This window comes from Budorcas taxicolor, chromosome 16, assembly GCF_023091745.1.
Source record: "Budorcas taxicolor isolate Tak-1 chromosome 16, Takin1.1, whole genome shotgun sequence".
In the NCBI taxonomy this organism is placed as follows: domain Eukaryota; kingdom Metazoa; phylum Chordata; class Mammalia; order Artiodactyla; family Bovidae; genus Budorcas; species Budorcas taxicolor.
This window is the reverse complement of record NC_068925.1, coordinates 6,847,911-6,865,548: the sequence shown is the minus strand read 5'-3', so window position 1 is coordinate 6,865,548 and position 17,638 is coordinate 6,847,911. Positions and strand designations below refer to the sequence as shown.

The 17,638-nt window shown below is 40.6% G+C and overlaps 1 protein-coding gene across 1 annotated transcript in view; it reads right to left on the bottom strand.

The window, feature by feature from the left end:
• Positions 1-5,141: 5,141 nt before the first annotated feature.
• Positions 5,142-17,638, bottom strand: part of LOC128061742 (C4b-binding protein alpha chain-like) — a 57,487-nt gene continuing 44,990 nt past the window's right edge. The window contains 4 exon segments of the mRNA XM_052654118.1: positions 5,142-5,300; positions 5,836-5,915; positions 5,918-6,010; positions 8,104-8,274. Coding sequence (XP_052510078.1) covers positions 5,142-5,300; positions 5,836-5,915; positions 5,918-6,010; positions 8,104-8,274 — 503 coding nt within the window.

Genomic DNA, 17,638 nt, shown 5'->3' with positions numbered 1-17,638 from the left:
CCAGCTAGTCAAGGCTATGGTTTTTCCTGTGGTCATGTATGGATGTGAGAGTTGGACTGTGAAGAAGGCTGAGCACTGAAGAATTGATGTGTTTGAACTGTGGTGTTGGAGAAGACTCTTGAGAGTCCCTTGGACTGCAAGGAGATCCAACCAGTCCATTCTGAAGGAGATAAGCCCTAGGATTTCTTTGGAAGGAATGATGCTAAAGCTGAAACTTTATTACTTTGGCCACCTCATGAGAAGGGTTGATTCATTGGAAAAGACTCTGATGCTGGGAGGGATTGGGGGCACGAGGAGAAGGGGACGACCGAGGATGAGATGGCTGGATGGCATCACTGACTCGATGGATGTGAGTCTGAGTAGATACCGGGTGTTGGTGATGGACAGGGAGGCCTGGCATGCTGTGATTCATGGGGTTGCAAAAAGTCGGACATGACTGAGCGACTGAACTGAACTGAACTGAATTTCACAGAATATATAGACTGCCTTGGGTAGTACAATCAATATTGATTCATCCAATCCAAAAATATATCTTTCCTTCAGTTTATGTCATCTTTGACTCTTTTTGGCAGTGTCTGATAGTTTTCAGAGTACAGATCTTGTCCTTCCTTAGATAGATTTATTCATGGTTGTTTTATTCTTTTTGATGCAATAAGTGAGGTTGTATTCTTCCTTTCTCTTTCTGATTTTTCATTGTTAGTATATAGATGCACCAGATTTCTGTGTATATAATCCTGCAATCTCACTCCTGGGCATATGTCTAGAGAAAATCATAATTCAAAAAGACTAATTCACCCCAATATTCATTGTTGCACTGCTCACAATAGCCAAGACGTGGAAGCAAACTAAATATCCATTGACAGATGAATTGATAAAGATATGGTATATTTATATAGTGCAATAGTACTCAGCCATAGAAGAATGAAATAGTGCCATTTGTAGCAACATGGGTGGACATAGAGATTATAATACTAAGTGAAATAAGCCAGACAGAACAAGACGAATATCATATGATATCACTTATATGGGGAATCTGAAAAAGATTTATACAAATTAACTTATAAGCAGAACAAAAAGAGATCCACAGACATAGAAAGCAAATTTATGGTTACCAAAGGAGAGGGAGGGGTGAGGGATAAATTAGGAGTCTGAGATTAATATATACATACTACTATATATAACTCAGACTTAAATTGAAGAAAGTAAGGAAAACCACTAGACCATTCATGTATGACCTAAATCAAATCCATATGATTACACACGGGAAGTGACAAATAGATTCAAGGGACTAGATCTGATAGACAGAATGCCTGAAGAATTATGGTCGGAATTTTGTTACATTGTACAGGAGGCTTTGATCAAGACCATCCCCAAGAAAAAGAAATGTAAAAAGGCAAAATGGTTGTATGAGGAGGCCTTACAAATGCTGAGAAAAGAAGAGAAGCAAAAGGCAAAGGAGAAAAGGAAAGATATACTCACCTGAATGCAGAGTTCCAGAGAAAAGCAAGGAGAGATAAGAAAGCCTTCCTCAGTGATCAGTGCAAAGAAATAGAGGAAAACAAGAGAATGGCAAAGACTAGAGATCTCTTCAAGAAAATCAGAGATACCAAGGGAACATTTCATGCAAAGATGGACAAAATGAAAGACAGAAACAGAAGCAGAAGACATTAAGAAAAGGTTGCAAGAACACACAGAACTTACAGAAAAGATCTTAATGACCCAGATAACCACGATGGTGTGATCACTCATCTAGAGTCAGACATCCTGGAATGTGAATTCAAGTGGGCCTTAGGAAGAATCACTATGAACAGAGCTAGTGGAGGTGATGGAATTCCAGCTGAGCTATTCAGGTCCTAAAAGATGATGCTGTAAAAGGGCTGCACTCAATCTACCAGCAAATTTGGAAAACTAACAGTGGCCATGGGACTGGAAAGGATCACTTTTCATTACAATCCCAAAGAAAGGCAATGCCAAAGAATGCTCAAACTACCACACAATTGCACTCATCTCACATGCTAGCAAAGTAATGCTCAAAATTCTCCAAGAAAGGTTTCAACAGTAGGAGAACTGAGAATTTTCAGATGTTCAAGCTGGATTTAGGAAAGACAGAGGAACCAGAGATCAAATTGCCAACATCCATCAGATCATAGAAAAAGCAAGAGAATTCCAGAAAAACATCTACTTCTGCTTCATTGACTACGCCAAACCCTTTGACTGTGTGGATCATAGAAAACTGGAAAATCCTTCAAGAGATGGGAATACCTTACCTGCCTTCTGAAAAATCTGCATGTAGGTCAAGAAGCAACAGTTAGAACCAGACATGGAACAACAGACTGGTTCAAAATTGGGAAAGGAGAATTTCAAAGCTATATGTTGTAACTTTGCTTATTTAACTTCTATGCAGAGCCTATCATGCAAAATGCCAGGCTGAATGAAGCACAAGCTGGAATCAAGATTGCCAGGAGAAATATCAATAACCTCAGATATGCAAATGACATCACCCTTTATGGGAGAAAGTGAAGAGGAACTAAATAGCCTCTTGCCGAAAGTGAAAGAGGATAGTGAAAAAGCTGGTTTAAAGCTCAACATTCAAAAAGCTAAGACCATGGCATCTGGTCCCATCACTTCACAGCAAGTAGATGGGGGAACAATGGAAACAGTGACAGACTTTATTTTCCTGGACTCCAAAGTCAGTGCAGATGGTGACTGCAGCCATGAAATTAAAAGACGCTTGCCCCTTGGAAGAAAAGCTATGACCAACCTGGACAGCATATTAAAAAGCAGAGACATCACTTTGCAGACAAAGGTCTGTCTAGTCAAAGCTGTGGTTTTTCCAGTAGTCATGTATGGATGTGAGAGTTGGACTATAAAGAAAGCTGAGTGCTGAAGAATTGATGCTTTTGAACTGTGGTGTTGGAGAAGACTCTTGAGAGTCCCTTGGACAGCAAGATCAAACTAGTCAATCCTAAAGGAAATCAGTCCTGAATATTAATTGGAAGGATTGATGCTGAAGCTGAAGCTCGAATACTTCAGCCACACAATGCCAAGAAGTGACTCATTGGAAAATATCCTGATGTTGGGAAAGATTGAAGGCAAGAGGAGAAGGGGATGAGAAAGAATAAGATGATTGAATGGTATCACTGACTCAATGGACATGAGTTTGAGCAAGCTCTGGGAGTTGGTGATGGACAGGGAAGCCTGGCATGCTGCAGTCCATGGCGTTGCAAAGAGTCAAACAGGACTGAGTGACTGAACTAAACTGATATATAAAATAGAAAACCAAGAAGGACATACTGTATAGCACAGGAAACTATATTCAGTATTTTTTAACAACCTATAAAAGAAAAGAAACTGATACAGGGAAATACATATCTGTATAGATAGAAACAGATATAGATAGATACATATATATCTATACATATAACTGAATCACTTTGCTATACACCTGAAATTAACAAAACATTGTAAACCAGCTATATTCCAACTAGAATTTTTTATCACTTAACTTTTATTTCCCTTTTTTTTAATATACATTTATTTATTTTAATTGGAGGTTAATTACTTTACAATATTGTATTGGTTTTGCCATACATCAACCTGTATCTGCCACAGGTATACACATGTTCCCCATCCTGAAACCCCCCCTCTCCTCCCTCCCCATACCATCCCTCTGGGTCGTGTCAGTGCACCACCCCCAAGCATCCAGTATCATGCATTGAACCTGGGCTGGCGACTCATTTCATATATGATATTATACATGTTTCTAAAAAACTCCTGAAATCTCAATCGCCAGGAGTAGGTTCTCAGTTTTGTTCCATACGTTCAGAAGGCACTCAGCATTGTGTAGGTCCTGTTAGCAACAACAATGATCCCCTCCCCTCAAACTTGCTGCCTCTTTAGGCTGTCCTCCCTTCCCCATTTCACTACCTTTCTCTCACAGTGTTTTCCTGGATCAGAAAATAGACACTCACAAGTCTGTGACTCATGAGAACCAAAACAAATATCAGCCAAAATAATTCCTAGTAGCAGGAGCAGGTGACAGCTTTTAAGAAAATGAATAAATACCTTCTCTATTAAGTAGGTTTCTCTAACCATTCAAGATCCTCTGTAGCATCTAAGGGTTAGGGAAAGCCTGCTACACAACTTTGCCTTATTGGAGTAAACTTGAGAGAAAGTTAAACCAATGAGGCCAACATTCCCCATAGAGTTCTATGTACAAAATAGATGGGACAAGGAGCCAAGATATGAGTGGGAGAGAAATATCAGAGGGTGCAAGAGTTGAGAAAAGTGATAAATGCAAAGACTAAAAGCCTCCAAACACCCCAAGATATAAGGGTGATTGACACAGGCATCTTCCCATGTGTGTGTGTGTTGGCGGGGGGGGGGGGGGGGGGGGGGAGCGTTGCTTGAGCCATTTTAACACTTCTAATAAGGAAAATGAGATCAATCATTTTGAGGATTTGGGAGCACAAAGGTGGCTGCCAGGCAGGATTCCACTCACCAGGCTTTCAGAGTCTGTTCCTGAGGAAAGGGTCAGGAGACCAAGACAGACAGGAATCCCCTTCCTGTAAGGCATAAGCCAAGAGGGAGCATGACTGAGGCAGAGACCAAGTGCATGGGGGCTCACAAAAGGACCTGACTGCTTCAAAGTGCAGTCAGTGGACAAGAATTTTGGGGTGTGTTGATGTTTAATCTAAATATTGAGCTCCTGAGTAACCTATAAATATGGAACTGTGGAGTAAAGGCAATCCATGGAAATGTACTGCTGTGAACCCAAGTCACTGTGTCCAAGATCCCGACAGTAAAATAAACGTATCAACTTCATGTATGTGTGTGTTCACAGACCTAATTTTACAAAATTAAACACAAAGACAAAATGATGTTGGATATGTTAATTTTTTAATTAAAAAATGTGTACTCTGTGTCCAGAAAAGAGGAAACATGAGTCAGAAAATCATCAATAACCCCACAATTTCAAAGCACTAAATATTAACAAAATTATTCTTTCTAGATAATTATTACCACAATTGGTGGTGTAAAAGAGATGGTAAAGGTGATTAACTGAGGTGATCCATATTAGAATGAAGGCAGCAAGAAACGTTTTCCTCTCTCTCTCTTGAGAAACATTACAGTGATTACCACTAAGAGGCATCCTTTGGCTTCTCTAGCTGAAGCTCCAGGAGTGCAGTCTCCAGGGACAGCTTGTACACTTCCAGGGCCAATTTCACCTCCACTGGCCTTGAGAGGCACTTCAAGAGTTTCATGCCTGTGACTACTTGCTCACAGCCTTCAGGATACTCCTAAAGGAGAAACACATGATGAGTATGCTTGAAAGACTTCTCTCCCGATTGTTAGGGGGCACAGTTCATGTAGAAACAGGCAGGGTTACAGATTCAGGACCAAGACACACCTCAGGACTCCTGGGGGAGCAGGAAAACCAGAAACACCTTGTTTCCCACCATCATCTTCCTGAGAGGAATATAACTCTGCTCTGAAACAGCCTCCCAGAAAGCTTCTGTGGGAACAGACACTACTTCTGACCATCCAGAAATGGGACAAGAGTATATCAGATCCTCTAGAAAAGTTGCCAGTCAGTACTACCAGGTCTGCCAGTACTACCAGGTCTGAGACCCTCCACTTCAAGGGGGCTCAGTTTTCCCTGATGACAAGTGAGAGCAGACAAACTTTGCATCTCCTATCTGACAGAAGGCTCCAAAGCAAAAATGAGAGTTCGTTTGAATGAATGAATCTTGACAAGTCAGGTATCACCTTTGCTGGCAGGACAGTGCTTTGGGGTTTAATAAAACAAAAATTACCTCAAATTGTGTGACTTACCCACTCACACTTGGGCACCTCCGGGTGCCAGGTTCTGTCCTCTGAGCAAGTGATAATTTCAGAACCAACCAAACTATACCAGACTCACACTGAATAGTAATTCTTTCAGGTTCAACATATCTAACCTTCTCCACAGATAACCTTCCATATTCTATCTCTGGTTTCAGACACCATGCTGCAATGGAAACATAATTTTAAGCAATCCACAAGTCTAAGAAAAAAACATGCCAGCCTAGGGTAGTAAGAATGAACTGTATTTAAGTGTTGCTAATTGTTTTACCTTTTTTTAATCTTGAGAAGAAAAATAATATTCATTAGCATATTTATTGAGCATTGGAATAGCACTTTATCAGACTTTGGGGTAGATCTTAATGTGAACATCTTATTTAAGTCTCACTATTTTATCTAAGAGAAAGTGAGATACAAAGAGGATAAGTGACATGCTGAAGGATATATAACAATTTTAAATACCTTGACAGAATATAAAATGGGCATGTGACCTCAAATCTTCAACTATCAAATCAGCTGTCTCTTGTATCTTGATTCCTGTAAGACAATCTGTTCAGTTCAGTCACTCAGTCATGTCTGACTCTTTGTGACCCCATGAATCGCAGCATGCCAGGCCTCCCTGCCCATCACCAATTCCCGGAGTTTACTCAAACTCATGTCCGTCGAATCGTTGATGCCATCCAGCCATCTCATACTCTGTCATCCCCTTCTCCTCCTGCCCCCAATCCCTCCCAGCATCAGGGTCTTTTCCAATGAGTCAAATCTCCACATGAGGTGGCCAAAGTATTGGAGTCTCAGCTTTAGCATCATTCCTTCCAAAGAACACCCAGGACTGATCTCCTTTAAAATGGACTGCTTGGATCTCCTTGCAGTCCAAGAGAATCCCAAGAGTCTTCTCCAACACCACAATTCAAAAGGATGCTTGGGGCTGGTGCACGGGGATGACCCAGAGAGATGTTATGGGGAGGAAGGTGGGAGGGGGGTTCATGTTTGGGAACGCATGCACACCCGTGGTGGATTCATGTCAATGTATGGCAAAACCAATACAGTGTTGCAAAGTAAAATAAAGTAAAAATAAAATTTTTTTTTAAAGCATCAATTCTTCAGCACTCAGCTTTCTCCACAGTCCAACTCTCACATCCATACATGACCACTGGAAAAACCATAGCCTTGGCTAGATGGACCGTTGTTGGCAAAGTAATGTCTCTGCTTTTCAATATGCTATCTAGCTTGGTCATAACTTTCCTTCCAAGGAGTTAGCCTCTTTTAATTTCATGGCTGCAATCACCATCTGCGGTGATTTTGGAGCCCCCAAAAATAAAGTCTGACAATGTCTCCACTGTTTCCCCATCTATTTCCCATGAAGTGATGGGACCAGATGCCATGATCTTAGTTTTCTGAATGTGGAGCTTTAAGCCAACTTTTTCGCTCTCCTCTTTCACTTTCATCAGGAGGCTTTTTAGTTCCTCTTCACTTTCTGCTATAAGAGTGGTGTCATCTGCATATCTGAGGTGATTGATATTTCTCCTGGCAATCTGGATTCCAACTTGTGCTTCTTCCAGCCCAGCATTTCTCATGATGTACTCTGCATATGAGTTGAATAAGCAAGGTGACAATATACAGCCTTGACGTTTTTATCTATTGTAAAACAATAGATAAAAAATTGCCCCTCTTGCTTATTATTCTCCTGTGTGCAAAGGAAACGATGGTGGCAAATCATCTCTGAAGCTGTTGATGATGAAATGATAGTAAACCTGTGTGCATGCAATAATCAGACCTCATTTTGACCTCTTGTCCCCATAACAGCTGTAAAATTAGGAGTCCCTTACCACACAGCTACATTGTGAGCAACTGGTGCCCTGCACTGGCACTGATGGATATACTTGTGATTTCACAATGCTTGGCATTAGCCCACTAGGGCTTACATTCTAGACCAACTTTTCATGAAAGTTTTGCTGCAGGACACAGCTACACTCAGATAGAATGTACCATCTGTAGACTGTTTCTGGAATTATACAAGAAACTGGGACATTGGGCTGCCTCACAAAGGCTGAATTTTGTACCTGGGAGAAAGAAGGGGAGATTAATGTTCTTTTCTCTGTGCTTTATGCTTTGGATACCATCAGACTATAGTGATTATTTTAAATAAATCAAATCAAATGGTTTTATGCTGCCTCTCACAGGGAAAAAACTGTGCTCTCAATCCTTTGATGATAGCCCCACCCCCGCCCCCTAAAATGAAGAGGGAGCCAGAGTTACTTTTACACTGAGGGGCTCCAGGTGACCAGCCTGAAAAAGCGCAGGAGAGTCTGTTCGCTCCAACCAGAATGTACCCTTCATCACATTCATATACAGCTTGTTGTTCAAATGCAAAGAGTTTAGAGACTATTTTACGTTGTCCGTGGGCAATGACAGGAGGGAATTCACAATCTTGAGGTGAGACATAAAAGTGAAAGAAGGTCAGCGTGTAGAATGCATATAATAACACATCCTAGAACCTGTGCGGTTCAAAGGAGGCTTCCGTCTGTCCTTCTGTCTTCTCTACCCATTCAGTCAATTAGCCAAACACAGAACTTGAGCTGCCTTCATAAAGGCCTGAGGCTGGGGAACCATAGAAAAGTTACAATGGACTGACAAGCACTTAGGATTGCTCCATTTTTTTTTGAAAATTCACTAAACTTGACACTATTTAGGAGCCATTTTGGCAGGAAGAAGGAATTCAGTCAAAGTCACACTGTACTGGTGTCACACTCCACTGCTGTTGTGCTAAATGCAGAGAAGTATATCTGGGAGAAACTAACGATGCAAGATCAGTCTGCAAGCTCTGACTCATTTCTCCCAACAAAACCAGTCCATCTATCCTCCCAAGAGTATACTCACTGTCCTCTAAAACAGTTCAGAAAGAGCTTATAGAAAGAATAAAAACGATGGCTTGCATGCTGGAACAAGAGACGTGACACGGTGCTGCGCACCTGTGTGAAAGGGAACACTGTCAGGACCCAGAAACACTGCATGAGAAGTTTAAATAAAACAGGTCATTGGAAATGCCTTCCCTGGTGGTTCAGACCGTAAAGAATCTGCCTGCAGTGAGGGAGACCTGGGTTTGATCCCTGAGTCAGGAAAATCCTCTGGGGAAGGGAATGGCAACCCACCCCAGTATTCTTGCCTGGAGAATCCATGGATAAAGAAGCCTGGTGGGCTTCCTGGTGGGGTCTCAGAGAGTCAGTCACGACTGAGCAACTAACACCTGACACTTTTGGAAATTTCAGTAAAATATTAAACTGATGGATGATAGTATCTACAGTACTATCCTAAGATGCCTCCTTGAGGCATGGAAAATGTGATGCCAACAATGAGGTTCGAATGCTGGAGTTGCTGTGGCAAGTGGTAGAGAGAGTGATTAAGTGATTCAGAAGAGTGAGTAAGCTGGAGGAGATGTGCCACACACATGCAGGAAACTCCACCAAGTGATTGTGTTGTCTGGGAAGACCTGGAGGATACATTTACCAAGGACAGAAGGAATATCATGAAAGGAGCACTGTATCAGAGACCAGAGCTGATGATGGGAAGACTGTTAAAGAACAAGTTTCACTCTTAGCAGTCACAGTCTGAGAGGTGCTCATAGGCTTTAGAAGCTAAATAAATGCAATCATCATAAGGAGTGGCAAGTTGGAGATACAACCAGACTGAGATTAGGAAGATGATTAATAGAACATGACATTCCTAAGGGTGAAAACAGATGAGCAGCCAACTAGATACTACTCAATCTGTACCATGGAAAGAAATAAAGGATGGATGATCAGGAGGCTGATGGCCTTTGGTCCATTAAAAAGTTGTAATATGTTGCTCAGTTTCTATGCTGTGGTTAGTTACTCAGTCATGTCTGACTCTCTGAAACTCCATGGACTGTAGCCCACCAGGGCTAAGCAAGAATACTGGAGTGGGTTGCCATGCCTTCCTCCAAGGGATCTTTCCAACCCAGGGATCGAACCAAGGTCTCTACATTGCAGGAAGATTCTTTACCATCTGAGACACCAGGGAAGCCCGCTGAGTTTTTGTACCTGTGCTATTGATATTGTCGGGTCTGGAGATCACTAAGTGAAGAAAAAATTTCCAAGAGTAAGGATACAATACCTTGAGACATATGCACAGTAATATTTCCCAGTCTTCCAAGAGGACCTGTATCTATTTTCATAGGTAACTGTACACAGATGAGAGGTGCAAAATAATCCAAGAATTACTGAAAATAGAGCTTGAGTTAATATAGATATCTGGAACCATCAAGGTTCCCTTATTAAACCACTTGCTGGGCATTTCCATTATCTTTGTTGTTGTTGTTTTTTTAATTTTTATTTTTACTTTATTTTACTTTACAATACTGTATTGGTTTTGCCATATATTGACATGAATCCACCACGGGTGTACATGAGCTCCCAATCCTGAAGCCCCCTTCCACATCCCACCCCATATCATCTCTCTGGATCATCCCCGTGCACCAGCCCCAAGCATCCTGTATCCTGCATCAAACATAGACTGGCAATTCGTTTCTTACCTGATAGTATACATGTTTCAATGCCATTCTCCCAAATCATCCCACCCTCTCCCTCTCCCACAGAGTCCAAAAGTCCGTTCTATGCATCTGTATCTCTTTTGCTGTCTCTCACACACGGTTATCATTACCGTCTTTCTAAATTCCATATATATGTGTTAGTATGCTGCATTGGTGTTTTTCTTTCTGGCTTACTTCACTCTGTATAATAGGCTCCAGTTTCATCCACTTCATTAGAACTGATTCAAATGTATTCTTATATGTACCACAGCTTTCTTATCCATTCATCTGCTGATGGACATCTAGGTTGTTTCCATGTTCTGGCTATTATAAACAGTGCCACGATGAACATTAGGGTACATGTGTCTCTTTCAAGTCTGGTTTCCTCGATGTGTATGCCCAGCAGTGGGATTGCTGGGTCATAAAGCAGTTCTATTTGCAATTTTTTAAGGAATCTCCACACTGTTCTCCATAGTGGCTGTACTAGTTTGCATTCCCACCAACAGTGCAAGAGGGTTCCCTTTGCTCCACACCCTCTCCAGCATTTGTTGCTTGTAGACTTTTGGATCACAGCCATTCCGACTGGTGTGAAATGGTACCTCATTGTGGTCTTTATTTGCATTTCTCTGATAATGAGTGATGTTGAGCATCTGTTCATGTGTTCGTTAACCATCTGTATGTCTTCTTTGGAGAAATGTCTATTTAGTTCTTTGGCCCATTTTTTGATTGGGTCATTTATTTTTCTGGAATCGAGCTGCATATGTTGCTTGTATATTTTTGAGATTAGTTGTTTATCAGTTGCTTCATTTGCTATTATTTTCTCCCCTTCAGAAGGCTGTCTTTTCACCTTGCTTATAGTTTCCTTTGTTGTGTAGAAGCTTTTAATTTTAATTAGATCCCACTTGTTTATTCTTGCTTTTATTTCCAATATTCTAGGAGGTGGATCATAGAGGATCCTGCTGTGATTTATGTCGGAGAGTGTTTTGCCTATGTTCTCCTCTAGGAGTTTTATAGTTTCTGGTCTTATGTTTAGATCGTTAATCCATTTTCGAGTTTATTTTTGTGTATGGTGTTAGAAAGTGATCTAGTTTCATTCTTTTACAAGTGGTTGACCAGTTTTCCCAGCACCACTTGTTAAAGAGATTGTCTTTACTCCATTGTATATTCTTGCCTCCTTTGTCGAAGATAAGGTGTCCATATGTGTGTGGATTTATCTCTGGGCTTTCTATTTTGTTCCATTGATCTATATTTCTGTCTTTGTACCAGTACCATACTGTCTTGATGACTGTGGCTTTGTAGTAGAGCCTGAAGTCAGGCAGGTTGATTCCTCCAGTTCCATTCTTCTTTCTCAAGATTACTTTGGCTATTCTAGGTTTTTTATATTTCCATACAAATTGTGAAATTATTTGTTCTAGCTCTGTGAAAAATACCGCTGGTAGCTTGATAGGGATTGCATTGAATCTATAGATTGCTTTGGGTACTATACTCATTTTCACTATATTGATTCTTCCGATCCATGAACATGGTATATTTCTCCACCTATTAGTGTCTTGTTTGATTTCTTTCACCAGTGTTTTATAGTTTTCTATATATAGGTCTTAAGTTTCTTTAGGTAGATATATTCCTAAGTATTTTATTCTTTTCGTTGCAATGGTGAATGGAATTGCTTCCTTAATTTCTTTTTCTACTTTCTCATTATTATTGATTTTATATCCTGCAACTTTACTATAGTCATTGATTAGCTCTAGTAATTTTCTGGTGGAGTCTTTAGGGTTTTCTATGTAGAGGATCATGTCATCTGCAAACAGTGAGAGTTTTACTTCTTCTTTTCCAGTTTGGATTCCTTTTATTTCTTTTTCTGCTCTAATTGCTGTGGCCACAACTTCCAGAACTATGTTGAATAGTAGTGGTGAAAGTGGGTGCCCTTGTCTTGTTCCTGACTTTAGGGGAAATGCTTTCAATTTTTCTCCATTGAGGATAATGTTTGCTGTGTGTTTGTCATATATAGCTTTTATTATGTTGAGGTATGTTCCTTCTATTCCTGCTTTCTGGAGAGTTTTTATCATAAATGGATGTTGAATTTTGTCAAAGGCCTCCTCTGCATCTATTGAGTTAATCATATGGCTTTTATTTTTCAGCTTGTTAATGTGGTGAATTACACTGATTGATTTGTGGATATTGAAGAATCCTTGCATCCCTGGGATAAAGCCCACTTGGTCATGGTGTATGATATTTTTGATGTGTTATTGGATTCCGATTGCTAGAATTTTGTTAAGGATTTTTGCATCTATGTTCATCAGTGAGATTGGCCTGTAGTTTTCTTTTTTTGTGGCATCTTAGTCAGGTTTTGGTATTAGGGTGATGGTGGCCTCATAGAATGAATTTGGAAGTTTACCTTCCTCTGCAATTTTCTGGAAGAGTTTGAGTAGGATAGGTGTTAGCTCTTCTCTAAATTTTTGGTAGAATTCAGCTGTGAAGCCGTCTGGACCTGGGCTTTTGTTTGCTGGAAGATTTCTGATTACAGTTTCAATTTCCATGCTTGTGATGGGTCTGTTAGGTTTTCTATTTCTTCCTGGTTCAGTTAATTTCTCCATTTCTTCCATGTTGTCCATTTTATTGGCATATAATTGCTGATAGTAGTCTCTTATGATCCTCTGTATTTCTGTGTTGTCTATTGTGATCTCTCCATTTTCATTTCTAATTTTATTGATTTGATTTTTCTCTCTTTGTTTCTTGATGAGTCTGGCTAATGGTTTGTCAATTTTATTTATCCTTTCAGAGAACCAGCTTTTGGCTTTGTTGATTTTTGCTATGGTCTCTTTTGTTTCTTTAGCATTCATTTCTGCCCTAATTTTTAAGATTTCTTTCCTTCTACTAACTCTGGGGTTCTCCATTTCTTCCTTTTCTAGTTGCTTTAGACGTAGAGTTAGGTTATTTATTTGACTTTTTTCTTGTTTCTTGAGGTATGCCTGTATTGCTATGAATTTTCCTCTTAGCACTGCTTTTATAATGTCCCACAGGTTTTGGGTTGTTATGTTTTCATTTTCACTTGTTTCTATGCATATTTTGATTTCTTTCTCGATTTCTTCTGTGATTTGTTGGTTATTCAGAAGCGTGTTGTTCAGCCTCCATATGTTGGAGCTTTTAATAGTTTTTCTCCTGTAACTGAGAAGTAATCTTAATGCATTATGGTCAGAGAAGATGCTTGGAATGATTTCAATTTTTTTGAATTTATCAAGGCTAGATTTATGGCCCAGGATGTGATCTATCCTGGAGAAGGTTCCTTGAGCACTTGAGAAAAAGGTGAAATTCATTGTTTTGGGGTGAAATGTCCTATGGATATCAATTAGGTCTAACTGGTCTATTGTATCATTTAAAGTTTGTGTTTCTTTGTTAATTTTCTGTGTAAGTGGGGTATTAAAGTCTCCCATTATTATTGTGTTATTGTTAATTTCCCCTTTCATACTTGTTAGCATTTGTCTTACATATTGTGGTGCTTCTAATGTTGGGTGTGTATATATTTTAATTGTTGTATCTTCTTCTTGGATTGATCCTTTAATCATTATGTAGTGGCCTTCTTTGTCTCTTTTCACAGCCTTTGTTTTAAAGTCTATTTTACGGATATGAGTATTGCTACTCCTACTTTCTTTTGGTCTCTATTTGCAAGGAATATCTTTTTCCATCCCTTCACTTTCAGTCTGTATGTGTCCCTTGTTTTCAGGTGGGTCTCTTGTAGACAACATATATAGGGATCTTGTTTTTGTATCCACTCAGCCAGTCTTTGCCTTTTGGTTGGGGCATTCAACCCATTTACGTTTAAGGTAATTATTGATAAGTATGATCCCGTTGCCATTCACTTTATTGTTTGGGGTTCGGGTTTATATGTCCTTTTTGTGTTTCCTGTCTAGAGAATATCCTTTAGCATTTGTTGGAGAGCTGGTTTGGTGGTGCTGAATTCTCTCACCTTTTGCTTGTCTGTAAAGCTTTTGATTTCTCCTTCATATTTGAATGAGATCCTTTCTGGGTACAGTAATCTGGGCTGTAGGTTGTTTTCTTTCATCACTTTAAGTATGTCTTGCCATTCCTTCCTGGCCTGAAGAGTTTCTATTGAAAGATCTGCAGTTATCCTTATGGGAATCCCCTTGTGTGTTATTTGTTGTTTTTCCCTTGCTGCTTTTAATATTTGTTCTTTGTATTTGATCTTGGTTAATTTGATTAGTGTGTTTAATTTGATTAATATGGGGTGTTTCACCTTGGGTTTATCCTGTTTGGAACTCTCTGGGTTTCTTGGACTTGGGTGATTATTTCCTTCCCCATTTTAGGGAAGTTTTCAACTATTATCTCCTCAAGTATTTTCTCATGGTCTTTCTTTTTGTCTTCTTCTTCTGGGACTCCTATAATTCAAATGTTGGAGTGTTTCATATAGTCCTGGAGGTCTCTGAGATTGTCCTCATTTCTTTTAATTCGTTTTTTTTTTCCTCTCTGATTCATGTATTTCTACCATTCTATCTTCTATTTCACTAATCCTATCTTCTGCCTCCATTATTCTACTATTTGTTGCCTCCAGAGTGTTTCTGATCTCATTTATTGCATTATTAATTATATTTTGACTCTTTTTTATTTCTTCTAGGTCCTTGTTAAACCTTTCTTGCATCTTCTCAATCCTTGTCTCCAGGCTATTTATCTGTGATTCCATTTTGATTTCAAGATTTTGGATCATTTTCACTATCAATATCTGGAATTCTTTCTTAGGTAGATTCCCTATGTCTTCCTCTTTTGTTTGGTTTGGTGGGCATTTCTCCTGTTCCTTTACCTGCTGGGTATTCCTCTGTCTCTTCATCTTGGTTATATTGCTGCATTTGGGGTGGCCTTTCTGTATTCTGGCAGTTTGTGGAGTCTCTTTATTATGGAGCTTCCTCACTGTGGGTGGGGTTGTATCAGTGGCTTGTCAAGGTTTCTTGGTTAGGGAAGCTTGTGTAGGAGTTCTGGTGGGTGGAGCTGGATTTCTTCTCTCTGGAGTGCAATGAAGTGTCCAGTAATGAGTTATGAGACATCAATGGTTTTGGAGTAAGTTTGAGCTGCCTGTATATTGAAGCTCAGGGGTGTGTTCCTGTATTGCTGGAGAATTTATGTGGTATGTCTTGCTCTGGAACTTGTTGGCCCTTGGGTGGTGCTTGGTTTCAGTGTAGGTATGGAGGTATTTGATGAGCTTCTATCGATTAATGTTCCCTGGATTCAGGAGTTCTCTGATGTTCTCAGGATTTGGACTTAAGCCTCCTGTTTCTGGTTTTCAGTTTTATTTTTACAATAGCCTCAAGACTTCTCCATCTATACAGCACTGATGATAAAACATCTAGGTTAAAGATGAAAAGTTTCTCCACATTGAGGGACACCCAGAGAGGGTCACTGAGTTACATGGAGAAGAGAAGAGGGAGGGGGTAGTTAGAGGTGACTGGAATGAGATGAGGTGGGATCAAAAGAGGAGAGAGCAAGCTAGCCAGTAATCACTTCCTTATGTGCACTCCACAGTCTGGACTGCTCAGAGATGTTCACAGAGTTATACAGGGAAGAGGAGAGGGAGGAAGTAGACAGAGATGGCCAGGAGGTTAAAAGAGGGAAATGAAAAGGAGAGAGACAGATCCAGCCAGTAACAAGTTCCCTACGTTTCTCCACCATCTGGAACACACAGAGATTCAGTGCTGGGTAGAGAAGAGAAGGAGGAGGGAAGAGACAGAGGCCACCTGGTGGAGAAAAAGGAGAGTCCAAAGGAGGAGAGAGTGGTCAAGCCAGTAATCTCACTCTCAGGTAAAATTGAGTACTGAAGATTGGGGTTTTAAATGTACAAAATTGACAACAACTACCAAGAAAGCAAAGATTAAAAATCTAGAGTAGAGGTTGGATTTTCAAAAATACAATATTAAAGAAAAGAAGAAGAAGAAAAAAAAAACAAAGCCACAAGAATTATTAAAACACAACAACAACCATATATTTATATATATATATATATGGCATTTGCTTTAAAAATAGGATGTTTTTTTTTAAATAATAGTAGGTTATAAAAATTAAAATTAAAGGAGAAATGGAGGACTTAAATTTTTTTAAGTTAAAAAAAGAAGAAAAAGAAAAGAAGAAAAAACAATCACACAACAACATCAACAAAAAAATGATCGTAAAAATAGTAAAGATATATCTGGGACTTTCTCTGGTGTTGTGGGCAGTGTGGGGTCACTTCCAAGGTGGTTCCCTCTGTTTAGCTTCTTCTGTTTGCTAGTCTCTTCAGTGTCTGATTTCCTCCCTGACACAAGGGGGGCGGTGGTGGACACTTTTATTTTTTTAGGCTCACTTGTTCAGTCGCACTGTGGGGAGGGAGGGATGCTGCAAACAAATAACACTGGCGTGTGCTCGCAGTGTCTCAGCCACGCTGGGCCGGCCCCTGCTCACAGCGCACACCACTCAGGCTCTACGTTGCTCCACCGGGAACCATCTGAGGCCAGGCCTAGGCAGCATGCACCTCCCTGGTCTAAGCCACTCAGGCTCGGCACTCAGGTAGCCCTCAAAGGCTCAGATTCAGTTGGGCCTGCGTTTTGTGCCCTTCCCAGGTCCAAGTAGCTCAGGTGTTTGGCAAGCGCAATCACTGCGACTTATCACCGTTCCCATCCCTGCTGCTCAGTTTTCTGGGTGTACCGCTGGCGTCCCTTCTCAGGCGGATGATGACTGTCCAGAACCCCAAGAAGTCTTAGTTAGCAAAGAAGCCTGCTTGCAGTTTGGTAGGTAATGTCTCTCTTGGGCTGCGATTGCCCCCTTCCAGCCCTTACGGCTCTGGCTGCCTGTCACCGGAGGGCGATGGTCTGCAGCCAGCTATTTCTGTTCCATCCTTTGTTCTGTGTGCGGTCCAGGCAGTGTCTTATGTTAGAGCTTTTCACGTGGTAGCTATCCCACAGTCTGATATGCTAGCCCAAGTTAGTTCGCTCTGGTTACACTCGGAGTGTTCTGGCCCGATTCTTAAAAAGCACTGCAGCCTGTGCCTCCCTGCCCAGCCCCCACTTGCTAGTGGCGGATGCAGGCATCTGTGCTGCTTCTCCGCTGGGGGAGTTACCGTTGGGCTTGTAATCTGTGGGGTTTAATTATTTATTTATTTTTCTTCCCTGTTATGTTGCCCTCTGTGCTTCCAAGGCTCACCACAGACTCAGCAGCGAGAGTGTTTCCTGGTGTTTGGAAACTTCTCTCTTCTTGAGACTCCCTTCC